The 18,957-nt window shown below is 42.5% G+C and overlaps 1 protein-coding gene across 2 annotated transcripts in view; it reads right to left on the reverse strand.

The window, feature by feature from the left end:
- TNFRSF21 (TNF receptor superfamily member 21) overlaps positions 1-18,957 on the reverse strand; it is a 65,018-nt gene that overhangs the window by 16,360 nt on the left and 29,701 nt on the right. For both annotated transcript variants that reach the window (XM_027127455.1, XM_027127454.1), the window contains exon 4: positions 9,269-9,534. In XM_027127455.1, coding sequence (XP_026983256.1) covers positions 9,269-9,534 — 266 coding nt within the window. The remainder of the gene's footprint in view (positions 1-9,268; positions 9,535-18,957) is intronic.

Below are 18,957 nucleotides of genomic sequence, written 5' to 3' on the forward strand. Positions count from 1 at the left end.
TATATGTGCCACATCTTCTTTTCCATTCATCTGTTGATGGACACTTAGGTTTCTTCCATGTCTTGGCTATAGTAAATAGAGCTGCAATGAACATTGTGGTACATGACTATTTTTGAATTATGGTTTTCTCAGGGTATGCCCAGTAGTGGGATTGCTGGGTCATATGGTAGTTCTATTTTTGTTTTTTTAAGGAACCTCCATACTGTTTCCCTGGTGGCTGTATCAATTTACAATTCCCACCAGCAGTGCAAGAGGGTTCCCTTTTCTCCACACCCTTTCCAGCATTTACTGTTTGTAGATTTTTTGATGATGGCCATTCTGACTGGGGTGAGGTGATACCTCATTGTGGTTTTGATTTGCATTTCTCTAATGATTAGTGATGTTAAGCATCCTTTCATGTGGGTAACGACTAGTTTGTTCTCTATATCTGTGAGTCTGCTTCTTTTTTGTTATATTCACTAGTTTGTTGTATGTTTTAGATTCCACATATAAGTGATATCATACAGTATTTGTCTTTCTCTGTCTAACTTATTTCACTAAGCATAATACTCTCCAAGTCTATCCATGTTGCTGCAAATGGCAAAAATTTGTTCTTTTTTATGGCTGAGTAGTATTCCAATGTATATAGTGTGTGTTTTCATTTAGTATATCCGGTGCCTGGTACAGGGCTTGAAACAAAATGGGTGTTCCATTAATGAATGATAAATAAATGCTTGTGTTAAGCTGTCTCATCTTTAAAGGCTACTAAAAAACACAAAAAGCATGTGTAAGTCTGTGTGTGTTGGGGAGGGAGGGTATATCAATCCCAAGATCCCAAGAATCTGTTTCCCAGACTTTTCCCCCAATAACCTGTACTCTTCAAGCTCAACTACCATATTTCATTAATTCTACAGTGGATATTTCTTTTCACATTTTAACATCTCTGAAATAGGGATGTATCTAACAACTATAATTAGCAATGTTTTTATTGCTTTCTTAGTGGTACCTATAACAACGGTACATACATGGTTGCCATGGCATTCAACGAAATACAGAAATATATCTTAATTCTAATACTGACCTATATCTCACAGGGCCATGAAGCTTGCTAGATAAAAGCAGATGCAAAGCACCCAATGTGTTTGGGACACAATAGATACTCAGCAAACACTGGTCCCCTTTCTCCTTAATCTCCTTTCACAGAAAGTAGAGTGGTATTGCTCTTGAGTCAAAAAAGGAGAGTGTAGAGTTCAAATTCCAACATGGAAAACAGTAGCTATGATTCACTGAGCCCCCCTAGTAGATGTCAAGTGCAGGACTGAACATCTACAATCATTACCTCTACTATGTACACTCTATCTCACCAGATGCTTACAAGACGGCTACGATTTCAAGAAGTAGGGAATTCCCTGGCGGTCCAGCGGTTAGGACTTGGTGCTTTCACTGCTGTGGGCCCAGGTTCGATCCCTGGTCAGGGAACTAAGATCTTGCATGCCGCATATTGTGTCCAAAAAAAAAAAAGGAAATGTATATGTATCTGTTCTTATTTTCTAGGTATATTTGGGTGGGTCGCATACCCCTGCCTTCTGACGCTATCTTACAATTCCTCGCGCACACTTCTATTATACATTTGCTTATCCCACTGGATTGTCATTATTTGCACGTGTCTCATCTCAGTGAGTGAGCTATTGAAAGGCACACACCTTTCTTCTTTACATAGTACCAGGAACACAGCTGGTGCTCGACAAAAGATTGTTGACTAACTGAATGAAACCTTGGAATATGATAACAAGTAGAATGGCCTGAAATGTCATTAAAAGTCTAAAGGCTTATTCATAGACATGGCTCCTTTGTACACAATAACCACCTAAAACACAAGCATCACTCAATGTACTCGGGCCTACTGTGTGTCAGCAACGCCTTTACAATGTCCCCTTCTCACCACCTCACAAGTTCCCCAGAGCCCACAGTCACACCCTGCAAATTAAGTAACTTGACCTGAAATGACCTTCCACACAGTGGTCACACAGAAGTCAGGGGCTCGACACACATGAGTTTAGCTAACATCTTAAGGCCTTAGGACAATAATCCCTGTTTTCTAAGAGATGATCAACTGGCAAGTTAAAGACAGATTTGAAAAGCCAAAAAGTCAACAGCTAAAGGTACAGCTGGTATTTGCCTCCACTCACCCTCGCTATATTAAATTTCTGAAAAGAGCTGGTCTCAGTCACACTGTAGATAAAGACAGCTGCATCCTGCAGCTGGTAAGAAAAACAACAAAAAAAAAAATCACGTAGTTCCCTTTGCAGCAAAAGCAGTGGTACCGTCCTCGCAAATAGAATGCCCACTGCTTGCCTCACTGGTAGATTCTCCCTGTTGATTATACAGAGCAAAACCACTCAATCTCCAACACAGAGTCCACTATAGTTGAGAGAGAGAGAGAGAGAGAGAGAGAGAGAGAGAGAGAGAGAGAGAGAGAGAGAAAACTCTGTCCCTGGGATGTAGGTTTCCTATGTGGTTTCTGGAAAGGATTAAGAATCTCTAACAAAGAATCATTCTACTACCATAGAAGTTAACCACAACAATACTGGCTTCAGAGTCACTGGTTGGTACATTACAGTGTAGTTTTAATCTAGCTAATCGAAGGAGGGCAGGGGGGATGAGCTACCCAAACCCCCTGCCTGATCAACACCAACTCTTTTCATTTATGAATCTCTGGTCAAAGCAGGAAGCTAAAGTAACACTTTATATTATTTTAAATGACTGTGGTTGTTTTTAATATGATCATTTCTTTTTATGGAAGTGTAGTTGATTTACAATGTTGTGTTAGTCTCTAATGTACAGCAAAGTGATTCAGTTATACGTAGATATATTCTTTCTCATATTCTTTTCCATTATGGCTTATTACAGGATATTGAATATAGTTCCCTGTGCTATACAGTAGGACCTTGTTGTTTATCATTTTTAAATGTACCTAAAATTCCTTTTGCCTCCCTTTCTCAAAATGAAACTATAAAGGAATGCTGGAAAATTCAAATCACCACGACTTCCGAACCTAGCCAGTAAGCATCACTTTCATTACCTCATTTTTTTTACATCCCACAGTTCAACAAGCCGTTATCTGATTTAATTCTGAAAAGCACTTGAATTCCCATTTTAAATAGAAAACTCTGAGTCAGAGAAATCATTTGCCCAAGGTTTCCTAGAGAGAAAAAAACAAGTCCAAAGTGAGGGGGAAAAGAAAAGAAAATGACAGTACTGGGTAAGCCTATTTGAATATACAAAGTCCCCCCCCCAAAAAAAAAAAGAAAAGAAAGTAAGGAAACCTAGAAATCCAGTTGCTCAATTTCATGTCCTTTTTCTGACAGCCATTGAGAGCAGACCTGTCTACACACACACCATCACCTTTGTTTCTTCACTAGAGAAAACATCCCTGCCAGCCTAGGAACGCTCACTCAGCCAGTAAGGAATAAATATCTACAACTACTAGAATTTCCAGTTCTTGGGCACTGAACGCAGATGGCAACTCTGGTGCTCAACCATCTACCTGTCAAGCAGTCTTGGACTTGGCTGTCCCTTCCCATCCGACACTGAGCAACCCTTGGCGTTCAGGATTTAAAGGATCCACCATGTGAGTTGGAGCTGGTCAGGAACATTCTTCCACCTCTCTTGCCTCTAGAGCCTGGGAATAACTGCAATGATTCATGGTAAACATTCACCAAGAGCTTTCTGTGGGTCACACTGACCTAATTTCACAACAACTCAAAGGACAGGCACTAAGGGTGCTCCCATTTTCTCAGGAAAAAACTGAGGCAGAGAGGTCAAGTAATTGACCATTGAGTCCCCAGTGTGACATGCTGCCTGGACAGAAATTTAACCCGGTACACATCTCCACACTGACATCCCGATTTGCAGCCTTCATGTCGATAAACTGTATATCCACCAATTCCCTCCTCCCTCCCTCCTGGGTTTACTCCCTTAGATTAAACATTGATATGTATACGTTTCTTCCCTTCAACGGTAAGCTTCCCTGACAGCAATGACTCTGTCCTCCTTGTCTTTGCATTGCCCAAAGTCCTTGGTATAATATTGCACACGTAATTCGTTATGTAATATAGATTTAAAAATAAAATCACATTCCCCTCCTTTGCTATTTATTTAGCAGGGGAAACTTAAACCCACGCAAGAAAGTACTGAAAGAAAAATAACTATCAAGCTTAAGTTCTACTCTCCAGCTCACCTTCAAAAACAAAGGGCAGATAATGCAATTTATTTTAGTCAGCGGGCATTTTCCAGATGAAGAAAAACAGTTTACTGCCGGAAACCTACACTGCGTATTATTTAGGCCAAAGAAAAATGATCTCAGGCAGAGATGGGGAATGAAGAACAACAGAAAATATCAGTGAGCAGGTGGGTCATGTGGACCTTGACTGTGTAAAACCGTAATAACTGTGCCTTTGGGAGGTTTAAGAAATGTGTAATGTTAAAACGTATGACAACAAAAACACAATACCAGAGAAGGAATAGGATTAAAGTCTTTTAAGGCTGCCGTGTGGTCTGAAAAGTAGTCGAAAATACACACTTATAAAATGGCTCATAATTTAAGTAGGCGTGTTGTAACCTCTGGGGTATCCATTAAAAGTAAAGAAAAAATGTGTAACTAAGAAGTTAAGAGGAAAAGTAGAATAATAAAGAAATGCTTTATGAACAAGAAAGGAAAGGGGGAAGATAACAGATAGGACAAATACAAAACAAATAATAAGACGGCCAAATACACGGGTAATGACGTTAACAATGTAACCACACTGAAATTCTCTAGTTAAATGACAAAAACTGTCAGAATAGATTTTTTAAAAGCTTGACTATATGCTCCTTACAAAAGACTTTCTTGAAATAAAGCCACAGAAAAGAATCAAAGTAAAAGGATGGAAAAAAAGAGAGAACATAAAATTGGGAAGGCTGTGTTAGGTTTTTGTTTTGTTTTGTTTTTTAAAGAGTTTCGGCAAAGTCCCAGTAACTTCTAAACTATTGTCCCACTGCTTTACTGCTTCTCCCAAAAGCTCATGACCAGGAAGGAAAGAATTCAGACGATTCTGGAAGGCTGGGTTCAGTTTTGATGTTGAACTTGAAAGAAGAGCAAACTGAAAAACCCAGCTCATACCTCAGAGAAGGAAAGAGTCGGGGAGGTCAATGAATACATAAAACTGATATATCCAGACAACTGAATATTATTTGGTGCTTAAAACAAATGAGCATTCAAGTCATAAACAGACACAGAGGAAGCTTAAATGCATATGACTGAGTGAAAAAAGCCAACCTGAAAAGGCTACACACTCTATGATTCCAACTATATGACATTCTGAAAAAGGCAAAACTGTAAGAGACAAGGAAAAGGTTAGTGGTTGATGTGGGAGAGAGGTGGGTAATGGGGAAGAGAGAAATAGGGAAAGCATAGAGGATTTTTTGAGCAGTAAAAGTATTCTGTATGATAGTATAGTGATGGACATATGTCATTATACATTTGTCCAAATCCATAGCACATGTACGACACCAAGAGTGAACCCTATGGTAAACTATGGACTTTGGGTAATTATGATGTGTCAATGCAGGTTCACTCTTGGTAAAACTGTACTATTCTGGTGAGTGAGATTGATAACGGGTGAGCCTGTGCATGTGTGAGGGGAGGGGTTGAGGCTGTGCATGTGTGAGGGGAGGGAGTATACAGGAAACTCTGTAACATCCCTCTCAATTTTGTTTTAAACCTAAACCTGCTCTAAAAACTTGTTTAAAAAAAAATGCAAAGAACAGTACACCAAAAAGTAAATTTTACTGTATAATTTGTTATCCATAAATTTTTTTTTAAAGTAAGACTCTGGATGTGTTTAACTCAAAAATGGCTAATAGGCCACCATGGTTAATAATGGACCAGCTGTCCCTGAGAGAGGTAACTAAAGGGAACACTGGGGCTAATCCTTCGAGTGGAACATAACATAGGTGTTCTCAGGCTCATGAATAGGAAAAAACATTAACCATTTTAAACACACACACGGAGTCATTTTTGCATATTATGAGCCCATTAACTCCTGGGGCAAAGTCTCAAATTGTCAGCAGTACCACCGTACACGCAGAATACAGGTCCACTAGAAAATGGAAACTAGGTCTCAATTATGCCCCCTGCGTTTTGATTCTCTTGTTTGACTCCACAAATCTCAGAGATAAACTATAAGCAAACTGTGCAATCAATAATAGCTGGCAGCCAGAAATCCATGCTCGTTGGCTGCTAAAATTAGGGCAAGAGCTGGGTCCACAACACTGCCAGACAATGATGGACATGATTAAAACATGGAACAAGAAGCTTAATACCGCCTTCTCAGCCTCCATCCTAACATGCAGGTTACACTAGAACCAAGAAGAAGGCTACAAGATATCTTGATGTCACTGTTTCTTACAAAATAAACAACAAAAAATAGATACTAGAATCTTTTGTATATGGAGGAGATAAGAGGAAGGAAAAAACTAAAAGGAACAGGAGCTTGGCACTTGGGGACTAAGGGTTTTGGTCTCTTATTCATTGACCCAGTGATTTTTGCTATAATCACTCTCCCTGACATGTAGTCTCCTCCATGGAGTCTGCACCTTTGGCCCACTTTTCCCAGCACCTAGGACAGTGCCTGGAATAAAGCAGGTACTCCATAAACATTGATGAAACTCAATGGTACTGTAAGAGAAACATACCAACGTCATTTGGTATAGACAATATTCTACCACCATCATTACCACCATTAAGAAGTACCTTAAAGACTAGGCCCAAATTCTAAGTGATTGCTGAGTGTACACAGAGAGAGGAGACAGATCTGCAGAACCCGAAAGTAAAGTATGTTTTAGGCAAATATGACCCAACATAGCAAACCTCAGCCAGTCCTCAAGGAAGAATGGATGGCGCGTAAACCCCTGTCTGCTTCTCCTCAATTAAAATGAGGATGGTTCCGTCTTTTAATTCAGCACAGTAAAACAAAGCCCTACCTATCTTTCCTCGTGGGCCTTTTCAGCTGTCATTTAAAAAAATGTTTTAAACCACAAAAGTAATGTTTTCATTATAGAAAATAATTTTTAAAAAATCACTGCTAATTCAACCACCTAGATTTAATAATATTAACATGTATGCATTTTCCTATGTTTATATTTGTTTTTTCTAATGACAAACCTTTGAACCTTTAACAATACATCACGAACCCTTAACAATACATCATGATCATCCTTCCACCTTATTGAATATTCCATTGAACCGACATCAATTACATTTTCTCTTTTTGGAGGAACATCGCATCGATTACATTTTCTCTTTTTTGGAGGCATTATCAAGGCGATCCAGTGGCTTATTCGCAAGCATCTAAATCCTTCTTCAAATCTTCTGCTCGCCCTAGCAGTTCTTTCCTTAAAGCCAGCACTCCAAGGAAGCACGATAATGTTTTTTTTGTTTTGTTTTTCTTTGTTTTTTTTTTTGCGGTACGCGGGCCTCTCACTGTTGTGGCCTCTCCCGTTGCGGAGCACAGGCTCCGGACGCGCAGGCTCAGCGGCCATGGCTCACGGGTCCAGCCGCTCCGCGGCATGTGGGATCTTCCCGGCCCGGGGCACGAACCCGTGTGCCCTGCATCGGCAGGCGGACTCTCAACCACTGCGCCACCAGGGAAGCCCCACAATAATGTTTTGCCTCTTGAGATCCTTTGTTTGAACTGCAGCCATTTTATTCAATTGGGGGCCAAGCATCTCCCCTCTCCTTTCCCCAAATCCAGCTACTCAAAGCCTCGTTTTAGTTGTGAACCATACTTAATTGAGATCATTTCGCAGAAAGTCACAAGACACTGGTGTGTACCTTTGAATAATTACCCCCGACTCTATTAGTAAGTCTCTTTTCTGAAATTCCACATTTCAAAAAAGTTAAAAATACACCAGGGGCTTTAAAGACTACCTTTAAAGTCAATTAGCACCGATGAACTTTTATCTAGTCACTTAGATAAAAGATCCACCTGATGAATGTTTATTTCAATAATGAAGAAACACTACACTGTTAGTATAGAAAGATAAAGGCACTTGGACTTCTTAAATGTATAAAACTGAGTCCCTTGATACACAACTGTGGTACAGAATGATAGTAGATTAGAGTGGACAGGGGGAACATCTCTCCCTTGCACTTTTAGGTAATGAGTTTGGACCACTGGAAAAGAACACAGGCTGAATTGCCTTTTAAATTTTAAGTGGGTTTTATCAAGGCCCAAGGGCAGCGTTTTTCCTTTGGGAACACGTTACAAAACTTCAATCGAAGTCTAAGAAATATGATTCAATGGCCGAATTTGTATTTAATTCACGGCCTTTCAGGGAAGCACCTTATGATTAAGGAAAGGCTAAGTAAAATGAGTTACATCATGACCATAACTACAATTTACAGAACACCTTCAATGTGTCAGGCATTTTATATACTTTATTTCCAGTCTTAATTAACCCTATAAACCTGGCTTACAACGGAGAGAACAGAGGCAGAGAAAGTTGAAGTAATGTTGGTCACCCAGCTAGTAAGTGTCAGAGCCAGGATGCCTATGCAGTGCTGTCTGACTCCAAAGCCAGGGCTCATGGACCAACGATTATAAATAAATCACACTCCGGGGTCCCCTCAGTTTCATCTGAGGCACTGATTGGACAAGCCCAAGAAGAAATATCAATCCTATTACTAAATACTGCCAGTACCACCTGCATCCTTGCGGGTACTCAGGAGTAAGACAGAGCGTTCTGAAACCACATCACAGAAAATATCGTCTGGAAGGGAAAGGGAATAGAAAAAAGTCTTCCTTCTTGCTTTTGTTCAAAATGTGTTATGCAACATGAAACTGTAAATTGGGTAACAAGGAATAGATCTAGCCATACAGTCTGATGACAGAATCCACTCCAAAGGCAAAGATTCTCAAGTTTGCACATTAGAATCACTTGGAGAGCTTTTAAAAATACTGATTCCTAAAAATGCTGGTTCCTAGTCCTGTCCCTAGAGATTCTACAGTGACTGGTCTACAGTGGGGTCCAAATACCAAAATTTTTAAAAAGTTCTCTAGATGATTAATGGAAAACCATTGAGAAGTACTGCCCTAGAAGAGGGGTGTGTGTGTGCGTGAGTGAGACAGAGAGACAGAACCTAGACACCGACTCTCAGTTCTTTCTCCTTATTACATATACCTGGTAAAGTCTGGAGCACAGGGACCTAAAGGTTAGTGGGAAAGACAGACAATCCGGGCTGCATTACCTGGGCTGTATCTTCCATCAGGCCACGGATCTTCTCCACGACATCGTTGCGCCGGTGCTGGCGCAGGGCGCTAATTAACTGGGCCAGGCTGGCCTCGGGGCCCCGGATGGTCCAGTGCTGCAGTGCTGCGTAGGCCCGCTCGTGGTCCGCCGTGTACCCGTTGGAGAAAGCGGCCACCTCCCTCTCGCTGGCATTGCACAGAAGCTGATAGATATCCTTCCACTGGCTTCCCACTTGGGCTGCTACAAGCTTCAGGATGTCAATACCTATACCAGACACAAAATAAAATAAAACACAAATACAGATATGTGAGGTCTTTACAGAAGGGCAATCTGTTTTAATGAACTTCAAGAAGCACGCTTTCCCATGGCTCTCGTCCATCAAAGGGATGCAGGGCCTCCTACTGCACATGCAGGCCATCCTGGAGACTAGTTAGGTACCCTCCTGCAAATGTCACTTCCAGAACGTGGAACCAGAGGAGCAACCTGGAAGAAAAATAAATCGCCCCTAAACAATATTTTGAAAGTCAAACCCAAACAAAGTACTCAGAGTGATTCCTTTATCGCTGCTAAAAACTGGAACCAAATAAACTAGAGACTCTCAGATGAAAAAAGTGGCGACTTTATAAAATCTAGGAAAGGTAAACCACAGGTTCAAACTGCAGTGGAGTTTGTCCAGCAGGGCCTGGGTAATGGGTGGTGAGGGTCTGGCTATGGTGTCTTGTGTATCAACTGATGAAATTCCCAACTGATCCAGCCCAATGGGGGCATTCCTTCAGAACTTCTAACTTCCCATGCTCTAAAATCCTATGCTCAAGAGGCAACTTTCTGATCTATTAGTCAGTCTCCTAAAGTTGACTTGCACAGTTATAATGAAGACAACAGCAAAATGACAACATACTAACACTAGCTATTATCTTCCAGGTATTATGTGAAGGCATTCGCTCATTAACATTCCAACTGCCCGGGTAAGAAAAAAAAAACAAAACAGAAAAGTCAGGCAACTTGCCCAATATCACAAAGGTAGGTGCGTTGGGTTTTGAACCCAACTCACTGGATAACGTTATAAATGGAGTCATTCTGGCTCATCAGTTACTTATAAACTCAATCAGCATGGGTCTGCAGTCCCCAGATCTGATGAACAGAGGGTGAAAATGCCAAAATCAAATCTTGGGATTTGACAACTCAGGATAAGCGCCTGGCACCGACCCTCTGTGAGGTGGGGTTTTCCCTGAGTGGCACACTTTGGTGTCTTCCTCTTTAAGGTACCGTCTCTCTGCAATTACGTATTGGCTTTTCCCAAATTTATCCAGGGAGTGTATATATAACCCCACAGTAAGGGCTCTGGTAGGTATCACAACAGGTGAATGAGTCTTCTGAATCAATACCGCCGTATCTTTGAATGAGGCCATACTCACAAACCCAGATACCAGAGTTATTATAGTTAACAACGTCTTGGCTAACTATAGCTAACAAAGAGGATACACAATGGAATACTATTCAGCCATAAAAAAGAATGAAATAGGGACTTCCCTGGTGGTGCAGTGGATAAGACTCCGAGCTCCCAGTGGAGGGGGTCCGGGTTTGATCCCTGGTTAAGGAACTAGATCCCCCATGCATGCCGCAACTAAGAGTTCACAAGACACAATTAAGGAGCTGGTGAGCCGTGACTAAGGAGCCTGAAAGCTGCAACTAAGGAGCCCGTCCACCGCAACTAAGACCCTGTGCAGCCGAATTAAAAAAAAAAAAGAATGAAATAGTGTTATTTGAGCAACATGGGTGGGCCTAGAGATTATCATACTAAGTGAAGTGAGACAGAGAAGACAAATACCATGTGATACCACTTATATGTGGAATCTAAAATATGACACAAATGAACTTATTTACAAAACAGAAACAGACTCACAGATGTGGAAAACAAACTTATGGTTACCAAAGGGGAAAGGGAGTGAGGGAGGAATAAATTAGGAGTTTTGGATTAGCAGACACAAACTACTATATATAAAATAGATAAACAACAATGTCCTACTGTATAGCACAGGGAACTATATTCAATATCTTATAATAAACTATAATGGAAAAGAATCTGAAAAAGAATATATATGTGTATAACTGAATCACTTTGCTATACACCAGAAACTAACACAACACTGTAAATCAACTACACTTCAATTTAAAAGGAAAGTTGAAAAAAAGTCTTTAAAACATTTACTACTCAAAAAAAAAACAAAACAGGGGGGTATTCCCTGGCGGTCCAATGGTTAGGACTCGGTGCTTCCACTGCAAGGAGTACGGGTTCGATCCCTGGTCGGGGAACTAAGATCCCACAGGCCACGGGGCGAGGCCAAAAAAAAAAAAAATGAAGTCAAGTTCCCAAGTGAAACTTGGGGAAGAAAGCAAAAGAAGAGAAGAGGAGCTTACTGTGATGGTTAATTGAATTTTTCAATTAACTAGAGGTTAGTTGGGCGGGAAAGAAAAAAACCTTTTTTGCTCCAATCAGTTATTGGGGAAAATATTTATAAAATGAGCTATCAACTTTTGCCTGAGAAAAGAGCAATAACAATTCCCGAAGTTTCCTTGTAAATGGAGGAATTTGTGGTTCCTCCATGGAAACCCTTCCTCTGCCACGCAATCCCATTGAAGCAGATGACTTGGAAAACTTGCGTGTACATCCTGAACCAACCCCCTGAAAATGGTTTCGGAAAGTAAGTTCTGGGTAGCAGGCTGCTTTCTTGTCAACTGTAAAAGTAGAATGCCACAGACTGAGACCCGACTGTACTTCCCACACTATTTTCCCCGGCAGTGTGAAATACACTTGAACCCGCTGCTTTTCAGTTTTCATAGCAATGTTTAGCCAGATACAGAGCTTCTGATTTCAAGCAAACAGACACCTCAAAAAACAACATATCTTATTTAAAACCCCACAGGTAACTTTCAGAAGCAAGCCAGCTCTTGGTGGTTGGTGTGGTCGATTCTTCCAAACACCAAAAGGTTTCTTAGCCCCCGAATCTTAATTTAGGTCAGGTTAACGAAGGCCCACAGTGTCTTACATGGAAACATGACTGTTTTCTTGTATGTGGGCCCTTTGCTCAAATCTTCGTAGTGCCAGTGACAGTGCGGCTTTGGGCAAACCACTAACTGTCACGCTCATTTCCTCATTTGTACAATGCAGATACTCAGTGTGGTCCCTGGGGATGAGCTGATTAACATTTTCTATAGAGTGGATTTATTTTTGGAAGTACCCCATCATTATAAATGTTCCATACACTGGGCACTACAACTTAAGACTAAATGCATTTCTGATGGAAACACACAGGCTTTATAGAGTAATTACAGCGTTTAAAAGGCTTACGCTTAACAATAGCTCCTTCTTCCAAAAGCCAGTATTTATACTTTTTTTCTGCCACAAAATTTTAAAAAAAAAAGGAAAACATGAAGAATGGGTGCAATGAGACTTTCCTTCAACTAAAATTGACTGGAGGCTAAATTTTAGGTCCACGAATCAGGTTTCACCTTATTCTTTTACTACGTAAACATGGAGTCAACTTTTGTGAACCAGCCTGGATCAACAAGGTTCCTCACCACGGGCCCCTCCCCCTTCGGAGCTGATAAATACAAAGACAACCACTACCTCCGGAGACCCCAGCCTCTCAGCCCAGCACAGGATCACAAACAGCAGGAGGAGGGAAGACCAGTCTGAACTAGCCCACGACTTTGGTGTCCCCTGCCCCCGACCCCACTATCGCCACCAAAGGGAAAAGAAACACCTGCGGAATATTTCCAGAGTATTTGTTGGGCAGCCACTGTGTGTGTTAACTTTGTTTGCTGGACTGAAAGCCCTTGGGAGATTTTCAGACAAAGAGTTTAGCACCAAGAAAATGAAGTCACACTGATGAAGTACAAAATCTGATGGGATCTGAAAGTGCTCTTCGTTTAGAAAACAAGTTTCAGGCGACACTAAACAATACAACTATAGAGCAAAGCAGTAGAATGATTAAACTAAATTGAGATAGCTACCGTTGGGGAGGGGGGGGGTACGGTAGCTGTCCCCTCCTGGATAGGTGCACAGAGGGGACTTCAAAGGTATTCCTGAGGTTCAATTTCCTAAGCTGGATGGTGGGGAAATGGGTCTTCTTTTTATTTTATTATTGTATTTGATATTTATGTTATTATTCCTTTTAAAGCTACATACATATATATAACACACATATATAGATATATTTGCATATACTTCATACCTATACATACTATGATGTGGGATACGTAATTTTTTTAATGTTTAATTTTATTGGTGAGGAATCTCAGGTAGAAAGGTTAGTGACTAGTTCAAGGTTGCCCAGCTAGTTAGTGGTACCTCTGTTGTGGTTAATAGGGAATATGGTATCGCAGAGGAACATTGCTATTCACTGGAATGATGCTCCTAGGGCACAGTCCACATATGAATGCACTCGGCATAGACCATGGTGTGTGTACTTCTTCCTGGCCTGTTATTACTGACCAAGCAGATGCCTGGAAAGTTTTTCTTTAGGGCTAGCAAGTGTAGCTCTTTCCTTTAAAACTATGGTACCCTTTTTTTTTTTTTTAAAAAAAAAAGGAAGTTTCAGCAAGCTTTTTCTGTACAGGGCAAGAATAAGTATTTTAGGCTTTGAGAACCATACAGTCTCTGTTGCAAGTTCTCAACTCTGTTGTTAGGTGACAGCGGCCATAAGCAGTACAAATGAGCCCACGTGCCAAAGTTCTCCAACCCCTGAAACTGTAGCAATTTAAAGAGACCACAGCTAGACTGTCAAACGGCAGAAAGATTTAGAAAAGCATTGTTAAAGAAACACAAACACACACAAAGCCCCCAAAATGAAAGTTCCTACCCCAATGATCAATCTCAATGTGAAATCCTAGTAAAATAGAGACCAAATCTCTGCGTGGCCCGGTGCCCTGGTCACCTGTCCATCAGCGTTCCGACAATTTTCATCTAGAATGGAGACAGTCACCATGTGTTGAATTAATCTAACTTGTTAAGCGTGATGCCAAAAATCTCTTTTTTCTTAGGTTGAAAAGAGGTTGACAACCGTCAACCCACAGAAGTGCTGATTGATAGGCAACGAGCTTAACTTCGCTTTTCTTGTGATGGCAGGTCCTGGAGCTCTGGAGAATGGCTGAAGTTTCCAAAGGAGTCATGACGCAGCCCAGCCCTATAAACCAGGGGCTGTACTTGCCAGGGACTGTGTAGGAGAAGGTGGTTCTGGCACCAGGGAAATGGCTTGTGACTTTGAAGGTGCAGGTAGTAGAAAGATCATAAACTTGCTAATCCCAAGATACAGTTTCAAACTCCATGACTTGTTAGTTGTGTGACATGGGGCAAATGACCTCTAAGATTTCAGTGTCCTCATCAGTAAAACGAAAATACCACCTCTTATCTCACAGGCTGGGTAAGGAGATGTACGGGGTCAAGTATTAAATCTGTAAAGCACTTTGGTTCTCCTTCCTCTGTCCCCTCCACTTCTGGACAAGAGTCACTGGGGCAACGAAGCTGACAGGCGGAAGGAGTTCTGCATAGACATCGGTTTTAGCACCAGGACCACAGGCGCTGAACAATGAGGCCGGGCACCAGCATCCTCGCCTCCTGGGTTTTTCAGAACCTCACCAGTATGTGTCCGAAGGGGCACCTCTGCACAAGAGGGGCACCACGCACAGAAAGTCACATGTGAGAGGTCAACACTGCCCCCCGCCACACACAGGGCATCATAACAGGACTCGGGGGGTTCTTCCGAATGAGCGGACTCTGCCCAGCTCTGCTGTGAGGGAGCTCAAGGAAAAGGCACGAGGTGAGCAGTTGGGTTATTGTGGAAGACATGGCATTTTCCCATGCGTTATAAAACCCTGAATCAGATATAATCTGGGTGACAACCCTCATCGGAGGCTCAATGTCAACGTCAGTATGCAAAGAAAGTTCCTCCTCTTTTAATACGAACCTGAATTGACCTTTTCAAGAGAAGGTATTAACGCTCCTTCCTTTTGGAGATAAATATCTGAAATGAGTGCCATCATTAAGAACCCATGGTGGGGCTTCCCTGGTGGTTGAAAGTCCACCTGCCGATGCAGGGGACACGGGTTCGTGCCCCGGTCCGGGAGGATCCCACATGCCGCAGAGCGGCTGGGCCCGTGAGCCATGGCCGCTGAGCCTGCACGTCCGGAGCCTGTGCTCCGCAACGGGAGAGGCCACAACAGTGAGAGGCTCGCATACCGCGCAAAAAAAAAAAATAAAAGTCTGGCTTTAGCATGCCATGATGGCCTTCCCTGTACAATGGTCATGTCCTCAGAGATGCCTTTTCTGGCCACCTTCTGCCCGAGCCCCATGTCTGCTTCGATCACCATTATCCCCAGCTACTCCCGGAGCCTAGCACATAACAAAAGTACAATGAATATCTCTGAATGAATGAATGAGAGCCTTTTTACATCCCTCCCCTCTTGCCTGAACCTCCTCCCCACCATTTGTTACCCCATTAGCCCCTGTAACTTAAGTCCCTGAAAGGGACCAAATGCGCATCCTTGCCGTGTAGCCCTGCCGGATCTACAGTCTCTATGACAAGAAGAAAGGCCCACGTGTGGCTGCCAATGGGGGAAACGTGGGCTTCCTGGCACAGGAACCCAGCCGTTGTGCAATAACCTCTCCCTCTGCTGGCGCCCTCTTCCCATTGAGGGCGGTCCACTGAATCCATGTGAGGGCCCAGAGCGCACGAGGCAAAGAGGTCCCACCATGGCGGAAACCTCCTCCAGAGATAAGCTATCCAGGCCACGGTCTGGCTGGCCTGATAACATAGTAAATGCTCCTAAAAGCAACAACCCCACATGTGCATGGGTTTTTTTTTGCAGTAACCAGCATGTCATAGGATGGTTAAAACATGCTCTATCAGGACTTCCCTGGCGGTCCAGAGTTTAAGACTCTACGATTCCATTGTAGGGGGCATGGGTTCGATCCCTGGTCAAGGAACTAAGATCCCACGTGGCCAAAAACAAAAGACAAAAAACATACTATATCTAAAGCGATCACTCCCAAAGCATCACACAGGAAACTGCTTCATCCACGCCAGGAACTTGGTTGGCCCCAAGTTAAAAATACTCCTTCCCTATTGAGGTAAAAAGTTGGAGGAGCTGTTTAGATTTCATCTGAAACCCCAAAAGTGATTTCCAAAGCTGAATTCATCAGTATCTTGTTGAAGGTTCAATGGGCAATCATTACAAGCTCAGATGAATCTCGGGAGCCGCTAAAGCCACCGTGCAAAGGTCTCGCGGTTAATGGAAGAACTGTTTACCAAGGGCAAACTCTATCAAAGCAGTAGGAATGGAAGATATAAATTTCACTGAGGCTGTGAGGACAAAACTAATAACCTTTTCTTTCATTCCAGGAGGAAAACAAAACAACACAAAATGCCCTCTTCCTCCCTGTCTCAGCCTCTGTGTGAAGCTGTTCATTTATTCATATAATGAAAATGTACTGAGCCCTTACTGAGCATCAGACATGATTCTGGGCATTGCGGACGTGGCAGCGAATGAGGCAAAACAAGATCCTTTTTCCTGGTGAAGTCTGCATTCTGTTGGGGAACGCGGGAAGTAATAAAATATTCCATACGTTGCACAGCCAGGAGTGCTAAGGAGTAAAAGACAGCAGGGGAAGGGGACCGAGGGGGTAGGGCTGCAATTTCAAATATGGGGCCTTCTCCCTGATATCTCAAAGAAGGCTCCACTGAGCTAACGTTGGAATCAAGCCCTAATGGAGGTGAGGGAGCAAGTCCTGCGGAGGGAACCGCAGGTAGAAAGGGAGGATGGGTGCTGGCATGTACAAAGAGGGCAGGAAGACCAGTGTGGCTGCAACAGTGAGTGATGGGGAGCGTGGTGGGCGTCAGAGGCTAGATACGAATGGCCAGGAGGGGAGTACAGATTGCACTGGGCTTTCAGGCTGCCGCTCCCCGTGCAGTGAAAAGTCACTGGGGATTTTGACGTTTCAAGGACAGGACTGCCGCGATGTGACTTACATGGAACAGGATCACTCTGGCCGTTGTGAAAAGAATAAACTAAAAGGGGCACAGGCAGAAGTGGAGCAACCAGTTCAGAGGCCATGGCAATGATCCAGGAGGGAGGTGACAGTGCCTTGGGGCCAGGGTGGTGGCTGTGGAAATGAGGGCAAATGGTGGCCTTCTGCATCTATTTTGAAGGTAGTGCTGATTGGATTGGCTAATGGCTTGAATATGGGGTGAGAAAGCAGGAAAGGAGTGAAGGATGATGCTAAGGTTTTGCTCGGAGCAGCAGGAAGACCAGAGGGGCCATTTTCTGCGCTGGGCAATGGATGTGAACAGCACGGTTCGGGATTCAGGCTTTCACATCTTAAGTGGGAGGTGCCTCTTGGACATCTGGGTCCATCAGGCAGGTGGGAGGCTATCTGTATGTTGAGTTCGGGTACAAGATCCAGGCTGGGTAGATGCACTTGCGAATTAGCAGAAGATAGATGGCATTTAAAGCCATGGGTCACCCAGGGAAGGGGTGTGTAAGGGTAGAAAAGAGGGTTGAGTCCTGAGCCCCCGGGCTCTCCATTATTCAGAGGTGGGGTCCAAGAGGAGGAAATAGCCAAGGAGCTGGAGAAGGAACAGCCAGAGAGGTGGGAGGAGAGCAAGAGAGGGTGGAGTCCAGGAAGCCAAAGGAAGGAAGTGTTTCAGGAAGAAGGGAACCAAGGGACCCAGTAGGCCGTAGGGGAAAACTCAGAACCGAACAATGCAGTGAGAATCGTGCTGTCAGACTACGTGGAAAAGAGGCCAGATTGGGGCTAAAACATTGCTACCATATTTTAGAGGTGCTAAAACATCTAAATACACTTTTTAAAAACCGAAATAAAGTTGATTTACAGTGTTCCAGGTATACAGCAAAGTGATTCACATATAGGTAGATTGATAGATAGATAGGTATTCTTTTTCAGATTCTTTTCCCTTATAGGTTATTACAAGATATTGAATATAGTTCCCTGTGCTATACAGTAGTAGGTCCTTGTTGGTTATCCATTTTATATACAGTAGTATGTACCTGTTAATCCCAAATTCCCAGTTCATCCCTCCCCCACTCCCTCCCCCTTTGGTAACCACAAATTTGTTCTCCAAATCTGTGAGTCTAATTCTGTTTTGTAGATAAGTTCATTTGTATCAGCGTTTTAGATTCCACATATAAGTGATATATATGTTTTTAACCAATGCCTTTCCGTAGCTTGGTTGCAGTGTGCTTTTTTCCTTAGTGGTGTATAAAATAATGGTGCGTCTTAGATTTGACGAAATATAGTGAGAACTATTATTTTTTTAATTTATAAACTTGAACTCGCCTAACTTTTACAATCTGACATACCATCAACAACCTAATACGACAAATTCTGTTCATACGCTGCAAGGGTAACGACCAATTACTCGTGAAGAACCATCAACAGAATTAGAGAAATTCCTCCTTCTCTGCAACATCTGCTTACATAATACCTGACCAGGTTGATTCAAGGACACTCATTTGTAAGGATTTTCTTTTCTACTTGTATTTTAGCCCTAGGTGGGGAAAATGCTTATGTGTTTTTCAGTATCCCAAACAACTTAAATTCAAAAGCTGTTCGATAAATTAGAGAAAAAAATATACATTTAAAACATAAACATCTGTCCTCTAAAGCCT

This window comes from Aethalodelphis obliquidens, unplaced genomic scaffold (genome assembly GCF_003676395.1).
Source record: "Aethalodelphis obliquidens isolate GAN/ISIS:26980383/991018 unplaced genomic scaffold, ASM367639v1 scaffold31, whole genome shotgun sequence".
NCBI lineage: Eukaryota > Metazoa > Chordata > Mammalia > Artiodactyla > Delphinidae > Aethalodelphis > Aethalodelphis obliquidens.